This window comes from Haliotis cracherodii, unplaced genomic scaffold (genome assembly GCF_022045235.1).
Source record: "Haliotis cracherodii isolate W230 unplaced genomic scaffold, xgHalCrac1.p SCAF_4, whole genome shotgun sequence".
NCBI classification, from domain to species: Eukaryota; Metazoa; Mollusca; class Gastropoda; order Lepetellida; family Haliotidae; genus Haliotis; species Haliotis cracherodii.
In genome coordinates this window covers 20,925,438-20,951,495 of record NW_027266297.1, presented here as the reverse complement: position 1 = coordinate 20,951,495, position 26,058 = coordinate 20,925,438, and the positions used below count along the sequence as shown (strand labels likewise).

The window sequence follows — 26,058 nt, the reverse complement described above, 5'->3', positions numbered from 1 at the left end:
TGACTAGTACTTGTTAGTGATTAGTACTTGTCATTGACTCATACTTGTCAGTGATTAGTACTTGTCAGTGATTAGTACTTGTCATGTACCCGTATATGTCATTACCTAGTACTTGTCATTGATAAGTACTTGTCAGTGATTAGTACCTGTCATTGACTAGTTCTTGTCAGTGATGAGTACCTGTCATTGATTAGTACTTGTCATTGACTAGTACTTTTCATTGATTAGTACCTGTCATTGACTAGTTCTTGTCAGTGATGAGTACCTGTTTTTGACCCGTACTTGTCAGTGATGAGTACCTGTCATTGACTCGTACTTGTCATTGATTAGTACTTGTCATTGACTCGTACTTGCCATTGACTCGTACTTGCCATTGATTAGTACTTGTCAGTGATTAGTTCCTGTCATTGACTGGTCCAAGCTGGACTACTTCACACAGCAGCATAACTAGAACATTACTGACTTCAACACACATTTACTCATCACTTTCTTGCAATTAATAATTTAAATTGATGTTGTGCCTACGTAGGTGCGCATGAAGGACATTGATGCAGGGGAGGAGCTTGTGTTTCCGTGCAGGCGATGGTTGGCGAGGGACGAGGATGACCACGAAACGTGCAGGGAGCTGCCAGTCTCACGCCAGGGGGAGCCTTGCCTTCCATGTAAGCTGACCTGAGCCCTGGGGACGCCCACACTAAACTGGCACCTGACATGTCTCATTTGTCATGGCATCTAGTTGGCACAGATCAATGTTGTAACTTAATGCCTCCTGATCCATTCCATACCAGCCTTATTTTGATGGGATATAGCCTACATAATGATGACTAAGCATTAAAATAATGCTGACCTGACAAAAACATGATTAAGATACTGCCAACTAGAATAGAATTCATGCTGACTTGACATGAAATTGATATAGCTTCTGCCTAAGCAAAGAAATACACTATCTTTCATTTTACAGCTGAACAAATAATAAGAGTCATATATCACATTGTGTAGCTTGTATTTTTCATGGTTTTCACTCAATTTTTAACCTCACATGCTTATGTAATAATGCAATTGTCACTTGTCCCTCTACTGTTTTCCGTGCAGTGCTGAAGTATCAGGTGGATGTGACAACAGGAAACTTGTGGAATGCTGGGACTGATGCAAATGTATACCTGACCATATATGGAGATCGGGGAGACACAGGAGTTCGTCAGCTGTACTCTGAGAACAGACAGAGGTGTTTCAATAAGGGCCAGGTAGGTTCTGCAAGGGGGAGGTTGGTTTCATGAGGTGCATGTGTTATACAGAAAGTTAATGGATTCTATAAGGTGGAAGGTTGGTTTAATGAGGTACTGGTGTTATAAAAGGGGGCAGGTGGAAGGTTGGTTTAATGAGGTACTGGTGTTATAAAAGGGGGCAGGTGGAAGGTTGGTTTAATGAGGTGCAGGTGTTATACAGGGGCTAATGGGTTCTATAAGGTGGAAGGTTGGTTTAATGAGGTACAGGTGTTATACAGGGGGCTTATGGGTTCTACATTACATGGGGAGGTTGGTTTCATGTGGTACAGTTTTCTAGCACTACCAGGTGGGTTCTACAAGGTTTATGGGCTTTGCTATGGGAAAATAGGTTCTGCAGGGACAGGTGTATTTTAAAGGGGCAGTTAAGTTTAACAGGTATCGATGGGATCTGTGATGTCGATGGGTTAGACAAGGGCTGGTTGGATCTGTGAGGACAGATGCATAGATGCAGAATAGGTTAACATGTCACACCAGTATCTGTTTGCTGGTTTTGTTCTTTCGGTCAGACCACCCTCCCAAATATATATATGGTCCCTATCAAAATTTACAATGTCAGCTAGCATGAATATTTACATATTTCACAATGAGACAATATTCGACTACATGGGATATAGGAATTACACCGGGAACACAGGATGAAACAATCTGTACATGTATTCAAAGTAGATAAGTCTGCAGTGAAATCAACAGTCACAACTGACAATAGCACACACAAAGAGACACCATCGGTTCAGTCCTCTGTAAACAAGCCATATCTCTCTCAGCCATTCCCCAAAACTAACTGCCTCCTCAGGTCATTTAATTACATCACAATCTCATAGAATCTAAAAACATACACAACATACAATGTAACGATTGAATGGATGCAAATAAATCTTGTGTGGAATACGAAGGGAGATAACTCTGGCATGGGATAACGTAAAAGCCACTAGATAGGTCAGAATACAACTTTATGGTTTGTAAAGCAGTGTGTGTTGTGTATTGTAGACGGATTCTTTCGAAGTGGAGGCGGTTTCCCTCGGGCACTTAAAGCGGATCATTGTCGGCCATGATGCCACAGGACCAGGTCAGTTCCAGATGTAAATCATTTCTGGTTTAGGATGGTTTTATTGTGAATTAATCTCACAAACTCAAACTGGTTTTTATCTCAATGTGTATTAGGCTAATTTCTAGGAGACTTTAGGTTGTGATTCACAACCTGAATCTGATGTTAAATCTCTATATATATTTTTTCAATTCTCTCTGTTTAACGCCACAATCAGCAATATTCCAGCTTTATGACAGCGGTCTGTAAATAATCGAGTTTGACATCACAAGCAAAAATTTACTTTGACTTCTTCAACTCTGTTAAGCTTGCACAATCCTAAGTTTTGATTTGAATAATTAAATTTATAGGATTCTCTTTGCATCAAACCCCCCCCCCTTGTTTTCTGTATAGATTAATATGAAAATAAACCTAAAGAATTTCAGTGTATCAATCAGAACTAAAAGGGATGCTTGCCACTAAAACGTGACAAAGTTACATTATTGTAGTCAGAATACTGGTCAGGTGTCACCTTGTGTTATAAACATGCATGTGTACTATTTCAGGGTCTGGTTGGTTCCTGGAGCGCATCGTCATCCGAGAGCCTGCATCGAAACAAGCGATCTTCACCTTCCATTGTAACAAGTAAGTTTTGCGCTACATTATGATAATAATAATAATAATAATAATAATATTGACAACAACAATAATAATAACAACAACATTGAAACTTAAAAATTACTAAATCAGTACATTGATACATATGTATCAATGTTGATTTTCCCCTTATATAGTCCGGCACAGAATAGGCCCCCAGTACAATGTGTGTTGTAAGACTCAGGCCCCTGCTGAGGATCAAGTGGGCACATTGTATGTCATGATAGCAGTGTGATGTGTTGCTCATGATATCAGACAATTCTGGCCCTCACTCGGCTAGTCCACCACAGTGCTGACTGCAGCTTCAAAACAACATTCACTCTCAATGTCCACTATTGTTCATGAATCATTTATGTCAATCTTCAAACCCCAACTTGCGATGGGCTTGTGTTGCTACCATCCAGATAATTGTGAGCAGAGTACCATCTGATTGGTCAACCATTTAGAGTGTCACACGTCAACGTGTGAAGCCCATTCTTATTGCCTCTATATATGTCATGTGTTTTCCATGTGTCTACAGGTGGCTGGATGAAGGAGAGGATGATGGGAAGATCGTTCGTGAGCTGCGAGTCCAGAATGATTACACGGACGACATCCTGGAAAAGAGAAACGTATGTCATTTGTTTGATGAAGCAGATTTAAAGCTAATTAATGATCACACAACTTTATTGAGAACAACTTATCGTTTATTGCATGTTACGGCGTTGCGATGTAGGTTCTTACACTGTTTTTAAGGTGTGTATTCTAGTTTGATAACAGTGTTAGAACCTACATGGAAACGATGCTCTATGCTAAAAAAAAAGTTCTTATCCATAAAGTTGAATGTTGTTTTTATTTACTCTGCAACTTTTAGAATGCCAGTGGTAAGGTCTTCAGGCCCACATAACATGCAACACAGAGGTGAGAACACAAGAAGTTTACTTGACAGAGAACGAGACTGATTACAATGAAAATCGGATCACGTGTCACCATCTATGACCCCAATTGCACACACTACTGTTCGGGACCATTGCATTTGGGCGAAGGTATCCAATACCGGGAACAACCTCACACAATCAAACAGCTTCATTAAGAGCTATATGGAGCACACATTTGTAGTACAGATCCTGATCCTGTTCGACAAAGTGATGCTGCAGCTGTTATCAGCCCTCCACTTTCACAAATACATTGGGAGATGTGGGGTTTTGTCATTAAACAATTTATCATGTGACTAACTACAGGTCTGGGTAGTACTGTGGTACCCGGGTCCTACTCAGGACCCACCCGTCCCAGGTACCCGAGTTACCCATCCAGCCCTTGAGGTTACTGTATCAGTATCGGCACTGTGCCAGCAGCAGCAGCATCTTTGGATTCATGGCTACGGTGAATGTGTATTTTCAGTGGGAGTTTGAGAAGTGGAAGTTTGAAAACCGGAACCAGGTGATGCTCTTCTCTCACGCTACAGGGAAAGCTCTGAGGATAAAACCTGATGGCACAGTGGATGGCCTTGGTGAACCCAAGGATCGAGCTGGTGAGTGCTCCAACATTCTCATGTATTGTGACTCTGTTCAGATATAGGAGTTGCAAAACACTGTGTGATTCAGGTGTGCTTGGGATTTTAGACAGCTTTCTAAATTCTATAGTAAGCCAATTGGTTGGTAAAAAGGATTTTATCTATTTTGTCTCTGGTGTCACAACAGGTCAACAAGATTTGGAACAGTAAAAACATTCCTAGATTTAAAATTTGAGATAATCAACATGCCTTAGAGCTAAATTGTTTGATAGGCATTACTTCGAAGTTGATGGATGACAGAGTATAGACAATTTATAGACAATGACTTCTTTATTTACTGTAGATTTATGTTTAGCGAGTGTCAGCTGGCCTCAGTTGGCTTGACACTTGAGTTGGTAGCGACATGTTGAGCAGTTTACTGGACATGCTGACCCTTCACCTCACTGTTCAGGTGTGTTCAGCGTGCTCAAGAAGAAGAACATGGTGAGCGTGTTCAGCAGTCAGAACAATCCCAGCTTCCACCTGGCCATCGAGAATGGCCGTCTGCTCGGGCACGTAAGTTGGTTTCATAGCAACAGGTATCTGAAGTTGGGGCAGCCATGATGGAGGGTGGTACATTTGGCGATACAACGTTTATGATATGATACATATCCATATTTAATAAGAATTGATTTGATATTTTAGTGGACAATTTGATAACTTATGGCATCCTTCAAATCATGTTACAGCCATTATAAATGAATATCACTTCCACCTAATGCCACCACCTTCATCATTGTGAGATGTATGATTGTTAATGGCCGCCAAGAGGAAAAGTTGTTTGGACCTGACTTTTCTATATGTTTGAGCTGGTGAGTTGGGATTTACATATTGGTCATGATTTAATGATTCCAGGGAAAGGGAGGGTCTCTGTGCGAGTTCAAACTGCATGTCCAGTCTGACCAATCAGTGATCCTTGAGGCCCTGAAGAACCCCCTGCAGTTTGTCACCATCGCTAACAACGGTCGCCCTGGTGAGGTACGAGGAATCCTGGACTACGACCCCAGTCAGAAGTTCAGCGTCTACTGCAAGGTTTGGAGACTTTTATATGTATCTGCTCAATGGCATGATTGTTCACTTTCTGTACCATTGGTGTGTCTGCTGTAGACCTTACTACAAGCCATGCAATACATCGCTAATATCCTGAACAGACTATGATGTATATTGTACGACTGTTAATTTTTTGGTATACTTTCAATACGCTTTTCAAACAATATGTTTTGCAGTATTTCTTTCTGTTTCTTTGTATTGGGTAAAAAAATATAACAAGTTTCATTATTATTTGTATTGGTTTAATCTAAAAGGCAACAAAAATATTCATTCACAAATGATATATGCCTTCAAAATTGATTGACAAAATGGCAGAAATACGGAAGTGATTTTTCTCTCATGTTAACTCCCCTGTAGCCATGACTACAAAATGGCAGTGACTGACAATACTGTGTCATATTTACTTTATATTGCAATACAAATTTTGGGCCAACACACAGCCTAAGTATATTATGACTCCTTTGTAAAGAGCACACAGAGCTCCAGATAAGCTGCTTATCTGTGTAAAATATGCATCAGAAATGCAGAAATACGCAGTAAAATAAAATCCAAGCGCATCAAATACAATGAACATTACAGATACACTACAAAAATAAAACTTGTGCGTATCATCAAAATATTGTGAAGTAACTCTGCGTATTCGATTAGCAAATCAGCAACTTATTTTGAAATTATAAACGGGCATTCCGTCAACCTTGCCAAACTCCACGATGACAGTTACATTATGACCATTTGCCATCACACTTTCTTGTGGAAGTGTCATGGTATTTTTGAGTCCTATAAAGCTCTTGAACCCACATGACACCAGTTTGCAGGGACTAGATGAATAGTGTTTTTAAATATGTAACTTAAATACCCACATGTGTAAAAACTAGTGGGTAACAGAAATTTGAATACCCAGATAGAATTACTGATACCCAATGATTTTAAAATACATGGGTAAAATACCCACAACACCAAAAGCTTATCTGGAGCTCTGAGCACAAGGGGGGTCACGGGTAGCCCAGTCGTCCAAGGCACCACGATTCGCTGTGCAGAGTTGCGTCCCTTAGGCACACCAGAAACCTATGATTGTGGGTTCGAATCCCGGTTCGCCCCGATTATGTTTCTAGGTTTGTCAGCAACATACCCGTGCAACACACCGAAGTGGCAAACGTCTAAAACCTGCATCACTTCAGGCTTTCCTCCCACATTAAGCTGACACGCCGTGATATGACTGGAATACTGTTAAAAGCGGCGTTAAACCAGACTCACTCACTCTGAGCACAACGTGTATTACTGAATGTAGTCTCACACAGCAGTCAGCAGTCAGGTCATACGTTTGAAACACTCCAATTTCATTATAATCAGATCTTAGTTCTTGCTTCCACCAAACAAAGTTCTGGGGACATCCCATTTCAGGTCACGTCATAACGACCTTTGACCTTTGACCAACCAATGAGATGCTGCTGCTTTCCTTTTTGACTAATGTTGACTTTCTGTTAGTCATTTCATTGGTCAGTCAAAGTATGTGAAAGGGTGGTTAAAAAAGTCAGTGCAAAAAGACTTTTTGAGTTAAGAAGCCCAAATTTGTCCTTCCGAAATCCCGAATCCAAAAACAAAAATATTTAGATGTGGGATCTAACTAGTGAGTATCTATCATCTGCACACAGGGAATGTTCCGTGACCGAGGCATCGTGTTGTTCCGTACCTCTCCCACCCAGGCCGTCAACGTGGACCAGGACAAGTCTGTGTTCGGGACCGGCAAGTGTAACAGAGCAGCCCACTTTCGAGTCCACAAGGTGTCCGAGGACGGTGTGCGGATGTTCGAGAGCATGATCTACCCGGGGAACTTCCTCCGCTTCAAGGACGGCAAGATAGACTGTTTTGTGAGTGTCACAAATGGCCATCTTAGATAGATCCTATAAATAGGATCAATTTTGTTCAACTATGATAAAGGATGTAATCAAAAATATTTTCCAAATGAGCACAATTTTGTTTGTTGGAAAATAATGTTAAAAAATTGTGATTTTCTAATGTTATTTGCGTATTTGGTTTTGAAAAATATTTTTAAAAATTGAAAAAAAACAATGGAATTACAATCTTTGGCTTAAAACAAATGCTGGTATATGATTATATTGCAGGGGTGTTTTACAGAATCAGGTGGTCCTGAGAACGAAGCATATGTTTGTTAGTGTTCTGGTGATCAACATCACAATCTTCCTACAGTACATCCTGCTGCAGGATGTGCTAATGCAGTGGTGTAGATCTTTGTCATTTAAGGGGACATGGGTGGCCCAGTCGTCTAAGGTGCCGCCATTCGCTGTGCAGAGTTACATCCCTGGGGCATGCCAGAAACCTATGATTGGGGGTTCGAACTCCGGTTCGCCCCGATTATGTTTCTAGATTTGTCAGCACCATACCCATGCTTGTGTGTTTCACCAAAGTGATAAACGTCTGAGACCTGCATCACTTCCGTCTTTCCTCCCACATAAAGATGACATGCCTTGATATAACTGGAATACTGTTAAAAGCAGCAATAAACCCAACTCACTCACTCATTTTGTCATTGAAACATGTCTTTCAATATCCATATCCAGGGTAGGAAAGATGAACTTTGTCACTTCATCGTGGCCAAACACCAAGACAAGGGCTACGTGGTTCTGCAGTCAGCAATAAGCCGGGGGCTGTATGTAGGGGTGACCACTCAAGGCCGGATCCATCCCACCGTCGACACAGGGGTGCAGAACATCTGGCTGTACCCGGAGGTTGTGGAGTGTAAGTACTGGGAAGCTGTTGTTGGGTTCATTATGTTAAGAATGAGTTGTTAGGGTCTTAACCTGTTATCAATGAATTCTCTAAAACGGATGCCACCGAGCTAAAGCCAACTTCTAAGTTAATACCAGGTACCAAAATGATGGAAGCAGGTTTTGTATGATGAGGAGATTGGCTTTAAAAGTAATACACCAGTATCACAACAGGAACAGTACGAATTAGACTAATATCCAAGTTTGGAGTGGGACCCGGTCTCAGTTATACACACCAAGTCATATATGTAGATAGCAGTTGCCTGATTTATTGGAATTTAACCTTTTTTTTCAATTTGTATTTTTAGAAGGTAACCAGAAATGAATAGTTTCAGCATTTGCCTTCTGAAAGGACATTACCCCCAAGGTGGATAATGACATATTTCAAAGCTGTTGAACATAGTGAAGGTGTGTATCATGTATGATTCTTGTGGCAGTTGGTGTTCCAAAACAGCGAGGTACATCCCGGCGTCCTGTGAGATCGCCTTCACCAGAGGATGACCATCATCGTCCTCGCCACAGGTCCCCTAGGTCCCCGAGGTCCCCGAGGTCCCCTAGGTCGGAGAACGAAGGTGAGAAACCTGAGATGTTGTCCAGGATTACCCCCTACCCACCAGCCTTGCCCTAAGTTCCCCAAGGTCGGTGTTGTCCACCCTCTACCCACCAGCCTTGCCCTAAGTTCCCCAAGGTCGGTGTTGTCCACCCCCTACCCACTAGCCTTGCCCTAAGTCCCCCAAGGTCAGTGTTGTCCACCCCCTACCCAACAGCCTTGCCCTAAGTCCCCCAAGGTCGGTGTTGTCCACCCCCTACCCACCAGCCTTGCCCTAAGTTCCCCAAGGTCATTGTTGTCCACCCCCTACCCACCAGCCTTGCCCTAAGTCCCCCAAGGTCAATGTTGTCCACCCCCTACCCACCAGCCTTGCCCTAAGTCCCCCAAGGTCATTGTTGTCCACCCCCTACCCAACAGCCTTTCCCTAAGTCCCCCAAGGTCATTGTTGTCCACCCCCTACCCACCAGCCTTGCCCTAAGTTCCCCAAGGTCAATGTTGTCCACCCCCTACCCACCAGCCTTGCCCTAAGTCCCCCAAGGTCAGTGTTGTCCACCCCCTACCCACCAGCCTTACCGTAAGTCCCCCAAGGTCAGTGTTGTCCACCCCCTACCCACCAGCCTTGCCCTAAGTCCCCCAAGGTCAATGTTGTCCATCCCCTACCCACTAGCCTTACCGTAAGTCCCCCAAGGTCAGTGTTGTCCACCCCCTACCAAACAGCCTTTCCCTAAGTCCCCCAAGGTCAGTGTTGTCCACCCCCTACCCAACAGCCTTGCCCTAAGTTCCCCAAGGTCGGTGTTGTCCACCCTCTACCCACCAGCCTTGCCCTAAGTTCCCCAAGGTCGGTGTTGTCCACCCCCTACCCACTAGCCTTGCCCTAAGTCCCCCAAGGTCAGTGTTGTCCACCCCCTACCAAACAGCCTTTCCCTAAGTCCCCCAAGGTCAGTGTTGTCCACCCCCTACCCAACAGCCTTGCCCTAAGTTCCCCAAGGTCGGTGTTGTCCACCCCCTACCCACCAGCCTTGCCCTAAGTTCCCCAAGGTCATTGTTGTCCACCCCCTACCCAACAGCCTTGCCCTAAGTCCCCCAAGGTCAATGTTGTCCACCCCCTACCCACCAGCCTTGCCCTAAGTCCCCCAAGGTCATTGTTGTCCACCCCCTACCCAACAGCCTTTCCCTAAGTCCCCCAAGGTCATTGTTGTCCACCCCCTACCCACCAGCCTTGCCCTAAGTCCCCCAAGGTCAATGTTGTCCACCCCCTACCCACCAGCCTTGCCCTAAGTCCCCCAAGGTCAGTGTTGTCCACCCCCTACCCACCAGCCTTGCCCTAAGTCCCCCAAGGTCATTGTTGTCCACCCCCTACCCACCAGCCTTACCGTAAGTCCCCCAAGGTCAGTGTTGTCCACCCCCTACCCACCAGCCTTGCCCTAAGTCCCCCAAGGTCAATGTTGTCCATCCCCTACCCACTAGCCTTACCGTAAGTCCCCCAAGGTCAGTGTTGTCCACCCCCTACCCACCAGCCTTGCCCTAAGTCCCCCAAGGTCAGTGATGTCCACCCCCTACCCACCAGCCTTGCCCTAAGTCCCCCGAGGTCCCCTAGGTCGGAGAAAGAAGGTGAGAAACCTGAGATGTTGTCCACCCCCTACCCCCACCCCAAGTCCACTAGGTTGGAGAAAGAAGGAAGTATGGTTAGCTAGGTACAGATGTGCAGAAGACAAATTATTTCTGAACATTTTACCTCTTTGTACATGTGACTAGAAGCTCGTCAGTTGCAATCAATTTGTCATCAAAAATCCTTGATCATATCTTTTGTAACTTTGCCTAACATCTGAATCATTTTGAGCTCTATTCTCACTTCTGACACAATAACTGAAATAATGTTCAAAGTTGTGGCAACAAGTCAAAATGGCAGTAAACAAAACTTACCCTAAATTGATGCAACAGAGGTGATAATTTACCCTTGAAAAGTAATAGGAAGATTTTGGTGTACCCTCCCTCAAGATCTGTATGAACTATAGACAGACAGACAATTTATTCAAAATAAAGGCCAATGACATATTCAAGTTACATTCGCAAGTGCTACAGTTTATAGATCTACAGACTACAAAAATCAGTATTGAAGATTTCCTTTCGCTGTGTCAAATACAAGTGCTGGCTGTTACCAGATGGGGACTGGAAGATCATTGTCAGCACCTCGGAGACCCTGGACAATGGTGAAGTCGCAATTGTTGCGTATGGTGACAAGGGCTGTTCAGGCGCCATCATCCTCGCAGGCCCTCCCCAGAATGGACCCCTCTTCCAGACAGGCAGCAATGATGAGTTCAAGGTGAGATGTAGATCTTCTTTCCTGTAACACTGTAAACGTAATTTGCAGTTCACTCAGCTCTGTTTGGAACTTGAGCCAAGATGTTATTGCCTGGTTGGAGACGGCAGCTGAAATGGAGATCAAATGTATGGATCATATTTGATTGGGAATGATTTTGGCAGTGACCTGGCTACTTTAGTGTGTCATCATACCCCAGCTAGTAGGGATCTCAGTTTATCACACTTGTCAGTTCTGTGTGTAGCTTGTGGCCACCATGATCTGACTGTAAATATTACCTGTTTGCTGTCCATGTAGCTACAATTTACAGAGCAAGACTCGTGGTATATAGCCTGCATATTGTCCATGTGCCTACAGTGTACAGAGCAAGTCTCGTTGTATATACCCTGTACATTGTCCATGTACCTACAATGTACAGTGTAAGACTTGTGGTTTATACCCTGTATAATGTCTATGTAGCAGAGAATGATCAGTCTTGATTGTCTGCCTAAAATAGATTCCATTGGGTGTAAAAGGCAAATTAATAGTGAAATTATGAATGGATCACTGAAAATTAGTGATGACATCCGGTGTTCACGAAAAGAGTAAGCATGTCCTGCTCCACAGTAGCACCCGCACCTTTCTTTAAGCAACTATTACACGTCCTGTTTCAGTCCAACTTCCACAAGTGTGGCAAGTTGTACAAGATCCGCCTGGAGTTGATTCCCAAGAACCCCACCAAGGTGCCATCGTGGAAGGTGAGAGAGGTCAAGATGCAGGACCTCAAAACTAAAGAGATGCTCAAGTTCCAGTTCAACCGATGGTTGTCACGGAGACAGGATGATGAGGAAATCATGCGTGAAATGCCAGTTGTGAGGCCAGGCCAGGATGTGCTACCAGGTGAGAGGAGTTTGTGTCCTGTATCTGTACGTGTCGAGACACCTGTCAGTTTGGTGATTTCAGTCTGTTTAGAAATTGTTCTTTTGTAGCTACCTTGTTTTGTGTTGTACACACAACAGTGTTCCAAACACATCTGCTAAAAGAAGAGCAACTGGAATAAACCACACAGAAATCAGACATGCATTTCATGAAGCTGTCGCTGTGCAAAGACAGCCATGAACCAGGCTGAATAAAATACTGGCTGCACTACATTGAGCTACACATTCACATATACGTGTTCCAGGCAGGAATACAATATTTCTCAGTACTGCTATGCATGTCTTAATAGCAGGTATGACGTTGGGTGCTTGCCTTTGAATTTAAGCAAGACGTGTTCAGAGAAAAAATTCTTTATACAAAATACATATGCCATAACATTCACACACAGTGCGAACCAGGAAACATCTGCACCTTCATCTGTGATGTACCTGAAGGTCAAGGTTGGTTTTGGTTTGGTTTGTTGTTTAACGCCGCACTCAGCAATATTCCAGCTCTATGACGGCGGTCTGTAAAATATTCGAGCCTGGACCAGACAGTCCAGTGATTGATATCATGAGCATCGATCCACGCAGTTGGGATCGATGACCTGCATCAACCAAGTCAGCGAGCCTGACCACCCGATCCTGTTAGTCGCCTTTTACGACAAGCATAGTCGCCTTTTATGGCAAGCATGGGTTGCTGAAGACAGGTCAAGGTTGGACTGGACACATCTATCTGTTCAATGTGTCCGATCAAAATTTGGCTAATTGTGACATAAATCCTGTTCTCTTATACGTAATACTCTCTGAATAATGTTGACGAACAGAGTTAGGTTTGATGTATCTAACTATATTGTAATTCCTTCACGATGGACTGTGTATGATCCCCAGGGAGCTGAGAATACAAGCAATTCATCCTGATCCTTAGTTACAATGTCATATGCTCTTTGTCCCAGTCCACACAACCGGCATAGGATTATGATGATTGTATTCAAGTTTTGTTCTACCTTGTATACTCCCTAGGGAGCTGAGAATACAACTAATGCATCCTGATCCTAAGAATCAATGTCATCTGCTCTATGTCCCAGTCCACACACCTGGCTCAGGATTATGATGATTGTATTCCAGTGTTGTCCTACCTTGTGGAAGTGACGACTGGGACGGAGAGAAATGCTGCTACTGATGCCGAAGTTCATCTCACCATCTTTGGTGAACGAGGGGACACAGGAAAGAGAGTGCTGCGCCTGTCAAACAACAGAAACAAGTTCCGGGCAGGACAGGTCAGTATGTGCTGTAGGTCTGCCCAAAGGAACAACAGTGTACAACAGTGTACAACAGTGATTAGGAATTCTGAGGGGGCACCGTGGTTGTCTAAGTCACTGCAGTTCATTTGTTTCAGGGGCGGTCGGGTAGCCTAGTGGTTAATGAGTTCGCTCGTCATGCCAAAGACCCAGATTATCCCGACATGGGTACAATGTGTGAAGCCCATTTCTGGTGTCCCCCGCCGTGATATTGCTGGAATATTGCTAAAAGCGGCGTAAAACCAAACTCACTCACTCACTCATTTGTTGCGTCCCTTGGGCACACTGGAAACGTATAGTTGTAGGTTGAATCAGGTTCGCCCCAATTATGTTTCTCAGTTTGTCAGCACCATATTTTGTGGGTTTCACTAAATGGTAATATGTCTCAGACCTGTGTCACTTCGGGCTTTCCTCTCACATTAAGCTGACTTGCTGTGATGTAAGTGGAATACTGTTCAAAGTGACACTAAAACCCAAATCACTCTCTCACACAGACCTGTGAGGTAATTTTTGTACCCTAATGCTTTCTGATATTTTAGATAAATCAGCACTGCCAGATGTCTTCATTATTTGCAACACACTTGTCCATTTCTCTTGCAGATGGACACGTTTGAAATTGAAGCAGTACATCTTGGTAAACTGACCAAGATCCATATTGGCCACAACGCTACTGGTGCCGGGGACGGCTGGCACCTTGAGAAAGTCGCCATCAAGGAGGGTGAAGGCGCCCGTGAGGAGTACAGGTTTCCTTGTGACAGGTGAGCTGTCACCCCATCCCTGTTCAGACTGGGGTGAGTGAGTGAGTTTGGTTTTACGCCGCTCTTAGCAATATTCCAGCAATATCACGGCGGAGGAGTGGTTTAAGCGTTTGCTCATCAGACCGAAGATTCCGGACATGGGTACAATGTGTGAAGCCAATTTCTGGAATATTGCTAAAAGCGGCGTAAAATCAAATTCACTCACTCAATCACTACCACTGCATGATATATGCTTGCCCCTGGTATATGAATACTGTACCATGTAGCCACCATCATTTGTTCACGAAACAAAACAGAATCGTGAAACAACAGAATCAATTTGAGACATTCACACTGAAATTGATTTTGACCTTGGCCACAATTTTGTCCTGTGAGATGATGAGGACCAGGATGAGTGTGGTAGAACCTCCACTTTACAACCAGAACACATCTCCGGCGTTGTTTCAGACAATTAGCACCCCTTCTGAAATCTCTTGGACCATTTGATACTAAATTAGAATTGCCTCTCCTAAAGACGTCAAAAGATGGTACTTATGTCTGGCGATCATCATTAAGGTGATAAAACAAGGACAGGCTCAGAGTCAGTATTCTGTAGGGCTGGGACAAATCCAAATCTATTACCCGACCCTACAATGATACCCGCTATATATCTCAAGACTTGACTGTAAAATGTCCGATTGGTAATAGTTTGACCGTAGCCCTGGTAAAATGTATTTAGATACACGTTTAAAACGATCTGGTCATGCATACACTGAAGTTGACTGAAGTTTTATCTTTATTCAACCTATAAAGGTCAGAAGGAATGGGTGCATCGTCAGAAAGAAAGGCGAACATTAGTGACTTGTAGTATAAACATTGAGTTTTAGATATTTTTTGTTATTAAACAATATATCACGTGACTAACCACGGGTCCGGGTAGTCCTGTGGCCCACCCGGCTGTGGGTACCCGGATCCTAATCAGTACCCACCCGACACTAGTACCAGAGTTACCTGTCCTAGCCCTAGTACTCTGTGTCTTGAGTTGGGTATCCATGTTAGCTGCAGCATGGTTTCACAGTTGGCAACAGCAATAAAAAAGAATGACATTAGTCTGGACATGTACATCATAACTAGCAGCCACTCTTACATCACTATGTAAGTGCTGTAGTCTGGAACGTGATATTAAACCTCACTTCACCTCTGACAAATATGGGCAGTATTTGGTTTATGATTAAGTCACAACATCTTGATCCTGGGATTCCATGGTTGTGGATCAGTTGGTCACTATGGATGCTGAGTATGATAGTCCTTGTGTGATGTACATGTTGAACTCAGCTTGGACCTGCAAGACTGTGCAACAATGGCTTTGTCTGGGTTTTTTTTAAACCCCACTCTGAAATATTTCAGCTATGTGATGGTGGCCTGTAAATAATCAACTCTGCACCGAACAAACCAGGAATTTGATATTATGAGCAATTATCCATGCCATCAGGCTACAAAGCTACCAAGCCCAACCACCCCATCTATTAAGTGACCTTGTACAACAAGCATAGGTTGCTGTGGACCTATTCTCTCCTGGAATCCCCTTGGGGATCACCTCACCTACACTTCACAACTGTTTCTCTGGTTTCAGCAGATGGTTTTGAAACGTATTGTTAACACATAAACACTGATGACCCAGTTTCATTTCTCCACAGAGGTATTGCTTTAATATTGCAGAATACGTCAGAGCTATTCTCCTCGCAACTTGAAATAGAATCATGAAATATCGCAATGATTAGTTTATGAAGATTTCCGCATGTTACAGATATTTATAAAGTGCTTTTCACAAAATATCCATTTTGCTAGCCATCATCTGCTCGCAGTTACCTTTTTGTTGAATGTTACCCTGATTGTAACCATGCCAACAAAACTCAGTGATGATGTTTATTGCTAGCAAAATCTATTTCTTGAAAAGCGCACTTTGCATTTTTAGTCATTACTGTAAAGGTGGTAAATAATCTTCCTTATCATTAGAATGGCTTGTTTAGAACACATGCAGGCTGTTTCGTTAATTATTGATCACGATATATTTCGGAATTTAATTTGCCTCCCTTCACTTTGTCCCGTAACTCGGACGTCTATTAAGTTACATTTGTTGGTTTCAGATGGTTTGATTCTAGCTTGGAGGACCGACGTATCGAGCGAACTCTGCATGTCAAGGGTATGTGAACAGTTACCTCCCTTTGTTGTGCTCCATTACCCAGCATGCACTAACCTGCACCAATGCTTTGTGTGGATGATTCTTACTGTCAAGTCTCTAATTATGTCCATGTTGAAATTCATTCTTTCTTGAATGTGCATGTCAGCTTGTCTTCGACGTAAGATCAACAAACGCTTTTCAGGATGTCCATGTTTGTTTCTTGTTGTTATGTCAATATTATGTCATTCATAATACTCAAAAAAGGTGTTAATGAGTGTCAGATACAGGTTTTAACAAACTTTTAATTTGAAACATTACAGATTTGATTTGGGGTGAAAATTTAACAATTGATACGAAACAAACGTTTTATTATTTTTTTATTTTTTTTTTTTTTTTATTATTATTTATTTATTTATTTATTTATTTATTTATTTATTTATTTATTTATTTTTTAATATATTTTTTTATCTTTCTACTTCATACCGTTTTAATTTAAGTAAAGTAAAAAAATGGGAATTTATGACAGTTTTGACACTATTTGCTATTGGGACTCAGAGACTTGTGAGGAAACCTGTATGATATACACTGCATGTCACCATACCCTATGTCATCCACCTGTGTTACACCTGGAGAACACCTTGTTTGTCACTCACTGTCTCACCTGGTTGCTCTGGTTATGGTTATAACACTGGCACTTTGCTACCATCTCAGGTAATGGTTGTTGTTATGTTGGCAAAATCTGTTTCTGTAATTAAATGTGTAGTCTTTAAACAAACTATTTTTGTGTAATAGTTGTATTCTTGATTAAGACAATAATAAGAATGCTTTTTGTAAGAAGATTTTGCCAGCATTATTTAACACAACTGGGTCTTGTTTTTTTCTGTCTTTCCTTTGATTTTGTGTTATTGCTGTGATGTCAACTTATTAATGCATTATATGTACCACTGATATGTTGTATTGTATGTATGTATGTATGTATGCTACGTCAGAGCAGAGGTTAGACGAAGGTTGTAATAGATCTGAACAAGTTTCAAAATTCTGATTAGTATTTTACAATCAAAATGAAAAAGCATTTTTTGATAGTGAAATTATTATTGGACCTTTTTCATCAAAGCTGTTTTCTGTTCAGTAGCATTCTTTTTTTTGCATTTTTGTAGACATAAGAGTTATTTTTTATCATTAGAAATTTATTTCTTACATAATATTTTTATTTTTATTTTTAATAACATTTAATAATATTTTCAACTTGCCAGTTTTAGTGAGATTCTAAACTGTTGCATTGTTTATGATGCATTATATATCCAAGGAAATAGCAAAAAAAATAATGGATTGGAACTCTCAATTCGCCAACAATTATTTATGTTAGATACCGGTACTTACAATTATAGAAATAGGTAGTGAAAAAGTGTTAAATTTCAGTAACTGTTATCCTTTCGTAATGAGAACACGGTTATTTTAGTTGTTTAAGAGTCAGGGGTAGTCCTCTTTGCACTGCATGAATATTTTATTTTGTTATCAGAACCCTGTTATGTTAGCTGTTTAAGAGCAGAGGTAGAACCTTTTCACTGCATGAATATTTTGTAAAACAATTTTAATACTTTCACAGATTATATACAGTATATTCAGTATCTAACCTCCTATCTTCAATACAATGATCAATGCACGATAATGTTTTGCATGATTGTACTTGCATGTGCATGCTTTATCTGTTGTATATTGATATTTCAGTTTTGTTTTTCTGTTGCCAACATATACCAAGATTAACAGAAATTTATCTTTTATGTAATAAAGTTTAGAATTGTTCAAAAACATCTGTTTTGTGTTTTGTCCTGAGAAGTATGGCAGTCAAATGTACTGGTGTATTTTGTTACAGAAAAACAAAGCTGAAACTTCATAATGTTGCTTTTATTTCTATTTGATAATAATTTTTAATACAAGAATGTATCAAAATCCTCCAATACTATTGCATTTGAAAAATGATTGCCATTTTATAGATGTTTGAAATATACAGTAGCTATTTGTGGATCAAGTTTCCTTTTGACAATATCACAATGCTGTGTAAAACATCAAGACCAAGATCAAACATTTAGACCCCAGATAAAACATAAAGATCTAGATAAAACATTAAGGTCTGCATCAAGCATTCAGACCCTAAGTGAAACATCAAGACCTAGATTAAGCATTAAGACCCCAGATAAAACATAAAGATCTAGGTAATGCATTCAGACCATAGATAAAACATTAAGACCTGCATCAAGCATTCAGACCCTACACAAAATTTTCTTTTCCAAATCAAGCATTCAGACCCTAGATAAAACATTCAGATCGTAGATAAAACATTAAGACCAGAATCAAGCATTCAGACCCTAGATAAAACATTCAGATCCTAGATAAAGCATGAAGACCTGAATCAAGCATTCAAACCCAGTGTAAAAACATAAAGACCTAGATAAAGTTTTCGGACGCTGTGTAAAACATCAACCAAAATCAAGCATTTGGACCCCAGATAATACGTAAAGACCTAGATAAAACATTAAGACCTGCATCAAGCATTCAGACAATAGAGAAACCATGAAGACCCAGATGAAGCAGTTTGACCTGTATATAATATTAAGACCTAGATCATCAGGCATATAGACCCTAAGTAACGCATTAAGTGCTGGATCAAGACCTACATAAAGACCTACATCACACATTCAGACCCTAGATTAAGCATGAAGACCTGCATCAAGCATTTAGACCCCAGATAAAACATCAAGACCTGCTTTAAGCAGTCAGACCTTATGTAAAACATAGAGACCTTGATATAGAATTCAGACCCTGGATAAAACCTAAAGATCTCATATCAAGCATTCAAACCCTAGATAAAACATTAAGACAGGGATTAAGCATTAATCATTGAGATTCAGAATTGCTGATGAGGCATTAATCACTCACTCACGCAAGCATAAAAACTTAGATCAACCATACACACCCTGTATAAAACATTAAGACTTGCATCAATCATTCAGATGCATGTGATGGGGTACATGTGAAATTGCTGATGTGATGTTAAGCAATAATCACTCACTCACTCACTCAAGCATTCAGAACCAAGATAAAACATGAAGACCTGCATCAAGCTTTCAGACCCAACATAAATTAAGAAACCTGGATCACTTTGAAGAGCCCTGAAATTAAGCACAAAGATCTTATATCAAACATTCAAACCCTTGATAAAGCATTGATACCTAGATTAATCATTCAGACCCAAGATAAAACATTATTACCTAGATTGAGCATTTAGACCCTTGATAAAAGATTAATACCTAGATCAAGCATTCAGACCCTGGATAAAACATTAATACTAGATCGAGCCTTCAGAACCTGGATAAAACATTAATACCTAGATCAAGCATTCAGACCCAAGATAAAACATTATTACCTAGATCGAGAATTCAGACCCTGGATAAAACATTAATACTAGATCGAGCATTCAGATCCTGGTTAAAACATAAATACCTAGATCGAGCATTCAGACCCTAAATAAAACATTAATACCTAGATTGAGCATTCAGACCCTGGATAAAACATTATTACCAAGATCAAGCATTTTAGACCCTAGATAAAACATTAATACCTAGATCGGGCATTCAGACCCTAGATGAAACATTAATACCTAGATCAAGCATTCAGATCCTTGATAAAACATTAATACCTAGATCAAGCATTCAGACCCTGGATAAAACATTAATACCTCGATCAAACATTCAGACCCTGGATAAAACATAAATACCTAGATCAAACTTTTTATCCATTCAGACCCTGGATAAAACATTAATACCTAGATCGAGCATTCAGACCCTGGATAAAACATTATAACCTAGATCGAGCATTCAGACCCTGGATAAAACATTATGGGTAGAATTACACCAAAATGCCTTATATCAAGCACAAACAGTGTGATTATTTATCAAGTTTAAACAATAACCATTGAAAAGGCACAGGGACCCAAGCTCAGGAATAAAGACTCCAGACCAAGTATGATAAAAAGTTCCTTTGTAAGCTTAAATATCTAAAACACTCACACAAACTTTCATTGAAGTAGGATTAAAACCTCCCAATAAAGTATGTAAAAATACCCTAGATCATGAATCAAGACCTACGATCAAATGTAGTAATTATAGATCAAATTTATACAAATATCCCAGATCAACAAGACCAAAATCAAGCATGATCGAGACCAACAGTCAAGCATTAATGAAGTATATTAACCATCTTGAAGACCCATGATCAAGCACTGAATTTGATATTGCAATTTCAGTAAGATACTTACTTTAATCAACCATGAAGACTAGAGATCAAGTATTATCAAACACTCCTGATCAAGCATTCCGACCCAGAACAAGCTTACAGATTTTCATTAAAGTATTTTTATATGACAAACTTCATATCAAGCATAAAGATATTATTATGGGCAGGCTCAGTGTTTATAAAGACTGTAGACAAAGTAAAATAAGGTAACATAGATTAAACCTTAAGAACTGGATACAGCTCAAGTATTATTTTAAAATCCATATCAACCTTAAAGACAAAAAATTATGAAAATAATCCAGATCAAACATGAACATTATTTGAGTGACATGTCAAGCCTGAGAAAATATCAGGTGTTGAGCCCAGTTGTACATTATCAGACTGAGGCAGATGTGTTTGCTTGCAAAGGAGATTGATGCCATGTTTTCTGTTTCTAATTACCCAGAGCCAGCTCCCAGCAAAATCGTCACAGGTGAGTCTCCTGTGTCTGTGTGTGTCATTGTGGGCATTGGAGAGACACCCCCTCTGGATTGGCCAGTGTCTGGGTTGTAATTTCATGGCAGCAATTTGAGATGGTTAAGATGTTGCCCTCAAATAATATATGTTTGGAATTCAAAAGGTCGAAGGACATAAGTCAGTGATTTCTCATAGAAAATATGATTAAAATTTGTATTTGGTTTCTGAACATAAGTCTAAAATAAATAAACATTAATTTTTGTCCGATTTGATCCACATCAAATTTTTGTGTTTTAAGACCACTGTTGTTTAATGCCAGTGGGTAATAGCACAAATTTGTAGTCATTTATTATTCATTCAGAAATCAGTAACTATTACATCATTTATGATTGTGTGTTAATGATAAGGAACAATTTGAAGTATATGTTTATAAGTGCCTCCAAAGTTACGTTGGCAAAATTGGATGGAAATCTGAAAAATAATTCAGAATGGCCAGGATGTTATTCAACAATTACATTGAATCTTTTAGTAACTAAGCAGCAGTGTTTTAGCCCCGACTCTGATTGTGTTTGTGTCAATGCATCGAGTGACAGTTTAGGATCTATTCTAAGATGGTATCCTTAATATTAGGCCTTTACTTCCACTGTCTTTGTGTGTCATCCTTCAACAATATGATGACAGGCTCAACTAGGACATTGTTTGACACATTGTGACTAACACAATGAATCATGACATGTGCTATGTATCATCCTTAGACACATGACACTGTTGAAACGTATAATGGAGACATAACTGACACAATGAACTATTGTTCAACAATGATGACAGACACAATGTTCTATTGTTCAACACTAGATGTAAAACACAATGTTCTATTGTTCAACACAAGATGACAGACACAATGTACAGACACATTAATCAGGACAGGTGCTATGTATCATCCTCAGACACATGACATTGTTGAAAAGTATAATGGAGACAGACACAATGTACTGTTGTTAACAATGTTCTATTGTTCATCACAAGATGACAGACACAATGTTCTATTGTTCAACACTGATGACAGACACAGTGTGCTATTGTTCAACACAAGATGACAGACACAATGTTTTATTGTTCAACACTGATGACAGACACAATGTCCTATTGTTCAACACTGTAGACAGACACAATGTTTTATTGTTCAACACTGATGACAGACACAATGTCCTATTGTTCAACACTGATGACAGACAATGTACCTTTGTTCAACACTAATGACAGACACAATGTTCTATTGTTCAACACAAGATGACATACACAATGTTCTATTGTTCAACACAGATGACTGACACAATATTCTATTGTTCAACAATGATGACAGACACAATGTTCTATTGTTCAACACTGATGACAGACACAATATACCATTGTTCAACACTGTAGACAGACACAATGTTCTATTGTTAATACAGGATGACAGACACAATGTACTATTGTTCAGCACTGCTGACAGACACAATGTATTATTGTTCAACACAGGGTGACGACAAATTGCCAACTGGATAGATCAGACAGCCAAGACATTTTAAGATTTGAATATTGAAATATAAGTTATTGTTGTTACAGTATGTATTTATTACCCTTCAGTGTATACTAATACAGTTGAGCTAACTCCATTCTCGGCCTGTACAGAGCTGTATCACCACATGTATGCTGTCTGTAAAATATCATGCCCAGTAGATTGCATAGTGATGTACATATAACCTTTACTTGCTCTTCACATCTGTAAATACTTCATAAAAGCTTCAATCTTTAACAGACTATGGCATTCATAGAAAATCAACAAATAACTTGAGACTTTTAGCACTTTAGATGCTGAGTGTTTACTAATACCTGGCACAGTGTAGATGTAAAGATGTCATACACGTAAGAAATGACAAATTATTCTCACTTCTTGTTTGTTTTTTACATTTGATCATTTAATCCAATAAATCATTTTGAAAATTTTATCATAAAAAATAAAATATCATTTCGTAAAAAAAATAATGAAATAAATAAAAGAGAAATAGAAATGGAATTAAAAATTATCATACAACAAAATAAATATGAATGAAAAGAATTATTCTAGGCAGTGAAGGAACTTTTTTCTCTCAACTTTTGTGAGTGTCATTGTTTAATTCAACGTAGTTCAGCCAATGTATATTATACAGTTATGTTGTCCATGTCTTTAAAAATACTAAGCTACCAACAACATTAGCACTAAAAAAACATGTAACAAACAAAGAAGAGTGTAGAATGATGCCATTTTACCATTCTACACAGGCACAATATTTAAGATGCTTATCTTCTGATCTTCACATTGAATATGATGTCATGTTTTGTTTCCATAGCAATGAGACGTGAGTCGTCTGAGTATGCCTCGCAGGTTGTTGCTGCGGCCCTTGAGGCTGCGACTAGAAACTTGCAGTTCGGGGAAGTAAGGCGCGATAGTCGTCAGTCTGATTTTAATGATACTGAACCAAGCATTGTTTCCGAAAACGAGAACTTTGAGTTAGAGAAAATTGAAAATGACATAATTGACGATGATACTGATCATAGTGAAGTATCTGAACATGGCGGCGTGCAGTTAGAGCGGGTCGACCAAGATAGGGACGACGGCAATGACACTGACAACAGTATCATGTCCGAAGCTGATAACGACGATGAGGCTCCTGCTGGGCATGCTCAGAATGATTCCGACCCTGATGGCGAGGCGGAGGGTAAGATAGTGTGTGGGTGACATATTGTGTGATAGGGGGTCTGTTTGTGTTGGGCACAGAATCCTGGAGGCAGCATAAATTTAATATTTTCCGAAAAGTGCCATCCTACCAGTCCAAGAGTTAGAGACATGTTTTAAACAAAACTTTCTCTTATTTTTCCTTTTGCCATGTATCATTCAAGGTAGTTTCCTTAAGGAGCTCTGCTTCTACGAATATTTAACTCTGATAAACAATGTATCATGTATTGATCCAATGTGACCAGGTAATTATCCGGTCATTTTGAAACTAATTGAATACAAACTGATCTGACTAGCTCAGGTAAATAAAGTAATGAAAGTCACTTCTTACAAGATTGTCCATTTTGCATACATTGCAAAATTACTTTTTAAAAAGCTATATATTGGTATACCATGTTGCACATTTTGGGTCATTTAGTCGTTTCAAAGTTCTTTATGATAAAGTAATTTTTCACTAACTAGTTATCCATCTGTATCATGGACATTTGGAATATGCATACCGGTATGTGAATGTCTAAATATGCTTATTCTGTTTTTGAATATAATCATTGTTTGACATGAATGTCCCTCAAATAAGAAAATTGAGTTAATGGTTATTTCTTGGAAAAGATTCTAAATATAAGTTATTGTTTGTACTACCTCCAAGTTTATGTGTCCCAACTCACTGACCTACTGTTGGAGAGTTGTACTTCCTATACAATGTCGCACTTCACGTGACTGCTGTCTCTACGGTCTGGGTCGTCCTTGTCCTGTCCTAACTCGTCCAAACAACATGGGGATTCAATTATGTGTTAAATCTGTGCACTAATGAGTGTTTGGTTTGTGTGAATTAAGCCAATGGTTCTGGGAAAGTAAAATACTGTCACCATGGTTACTTACCTGGTTTTGGACATATGGAGGTTCCGAAATGACATCGTTATCATTAATTTGCCATACTTGCCTCAAATATCTGACACAGTTGTGACTCTCAAAGAGTAGCAATCTCATTAAAATCAGATCTTAGCTCTCGTTGCCGCAAAGCAAAGATCTGAGGACATCCCATTACGGGTCACGTCAGACCGACCTTTCACGAACTCTGACCGACCAATGGAATTACTGACAAGAAGTCGACATTAGCCAGTCAGGAGGCAGCTTTCTTGTGCTTTTCGGCACTAATTTCAAATTGGCGACTACGCTTCGAAACATATTTTGACAAATTCTCGCTTAAAAATTTGAAACCTGAACAAAAGAAAATTCTCGATTGGCTAATATATGGTCTAGATTGTATAGATGGTATAGATTCAGTCATTAAGCCTGTAACTATCGTTTGGAATACCCCGTTTTAAAGTTTTCGAGGCTGCATGATGAGAAATCACATTCAGACTGTCACTTTCATGATCTGGTAAGCGACGCTCTGATTGGTCGGATGAAAGGTCGTTCTGACGTGACCCCTAATGGGATGTCCTCAGATCTTTGTTTAGCGGTAGCGAGAACTAAGAACCGATTTTGATGAGATTGATAGAATAGAGATATGATATCAGAGGTAGCACAAGGGTGTTGATACAAGATATTTCCGTCAGTAACTTTGACCAATGAACAGGAACTGAAGGTGATGTTCTAAAACACCACACAAATGACATCAGTGATCATGTTTAGAAAAAGCAACTAAATGGAGAAATGGCTGATATATTGAAGAAGTCCAGTCAGTTCCTTCTGAGTGGCACAAGCAAGTTAAGTCACCACCATACACTGACCAGACCCTCACACTCCTCTTACCCCTCCTATGAAATGATATATTGGCTACTTTCTGAAATGATATACATCTATGGCTACCTTCTGAAGTGCATGACTTCTCTATCTTGTATATTGAAGTGTTTATATGATGCAGCCTTACTTTGGCTAGATAGTGCTTGTACATCTTGCCTTATACTGCTGTGGCTGCCTAGAGCCACTCTACCAGTCAGGTTTGCATGCAAGGTACCCCTATGACTACTACTCAAAAGAAGATAAAGAATAAGGTTAACTGTAGTATATAAAAAATCAGGCGTTCTTTAACTTCTTTTGAGTAGTATATATATATAAATTTTGCTGAAGTCATCCATGGGGATTGTGGGTAAAAAAACTGGTCCCCACCAACTTATCCTTGTCATGATAGGTGAATAAATGGATCAAATGGCCAGGCTGGGTAACTTGGTTGATTGTGTATCATTTTAATAACAGTTGTGTGTATTGATGCTCATGATGTCAATCAC

At 40.2% G+C, this 26,058-nt stretch overlaps 1 protein-coding gene across 1 annotated transcript in view; it reads left to right on the top strand.

Annotated features, from left to right (window-relative positions):
• LOC139480290 (lipoxygenase homology domain-containing protein 1-like) overlaps positions 1 to 26,058 on the top strand; it is a 111,561-nt gene that overhangs the window by 34,070 nt on the left and 51,433 nt on the right. Inside the window, exons 6-23 of the mRNA XM_071263342.1 lie at positions 530 to 662; positions 1,093 to 1,244; positions 2,274 to 2,352; positions 2,877 to 2,955; positions 3,488 to 3,578; positions 4,348 to 4,477; positions 4,911 to 5,014; positions 5,354 to 5,530; positions 7,201 to 7,416; positions 8,128 to 8,305; positions 8,772 to 8,906; positions 11,047 to 11,207; positions 11,858 to 12,083; positions 13,229 to 13,380; positions 14,002 to 14,159; positions 16,286 to 16,341; positions 21,059 to 21,085; positions 23,442 to 23,810. Coding sequence (XP_071119443.1) covers positions 530 to 662; positions 1,093 to 1,244; positions 2,274 to 2,352; positions 2,877 to 2,955; positions 3,488 to 3,578; positions 4,348 to 4,477; positions 4,911 to 5,014; positions 5,354 to 5,530; positions 7,201 to 7,416; positions 8,128 to 8,305; positions 8,772 to 8,906; positions 11,047 to 11,207; positions 11,858 to 12,083; positions 13,229 to 13,380; positions 14,002 to 14,159; positions 16,286 to 16,341; positions 21,059 to 21,085; positions 23,442 to 23,810 — 2,623 coding nt within the window. The remainder of the gene's footprint in view (positions 1 to 529; positions 663 to 1,092; positions 1,245 to 2,273; positions 2,353 to 2,876; positions 2,956 to 3,487; positions 3,579 to 4,347; positions 4,478 to 4,910; positions 5,015 to 5,353; positions 5,531 to 7,200; positions 7,417 to 8,127; positions 8,306 to 8,771; positions 8,907 to 11,046; positions 11,208 to 11,857; positions 12,084 to 13,228; positions 13,381 to 14,001; positions 14,160 to 16,285; positions 16,342 to 21,058; positions 21,086 to 23,441; positions 23,811 to 26,058) is intronic.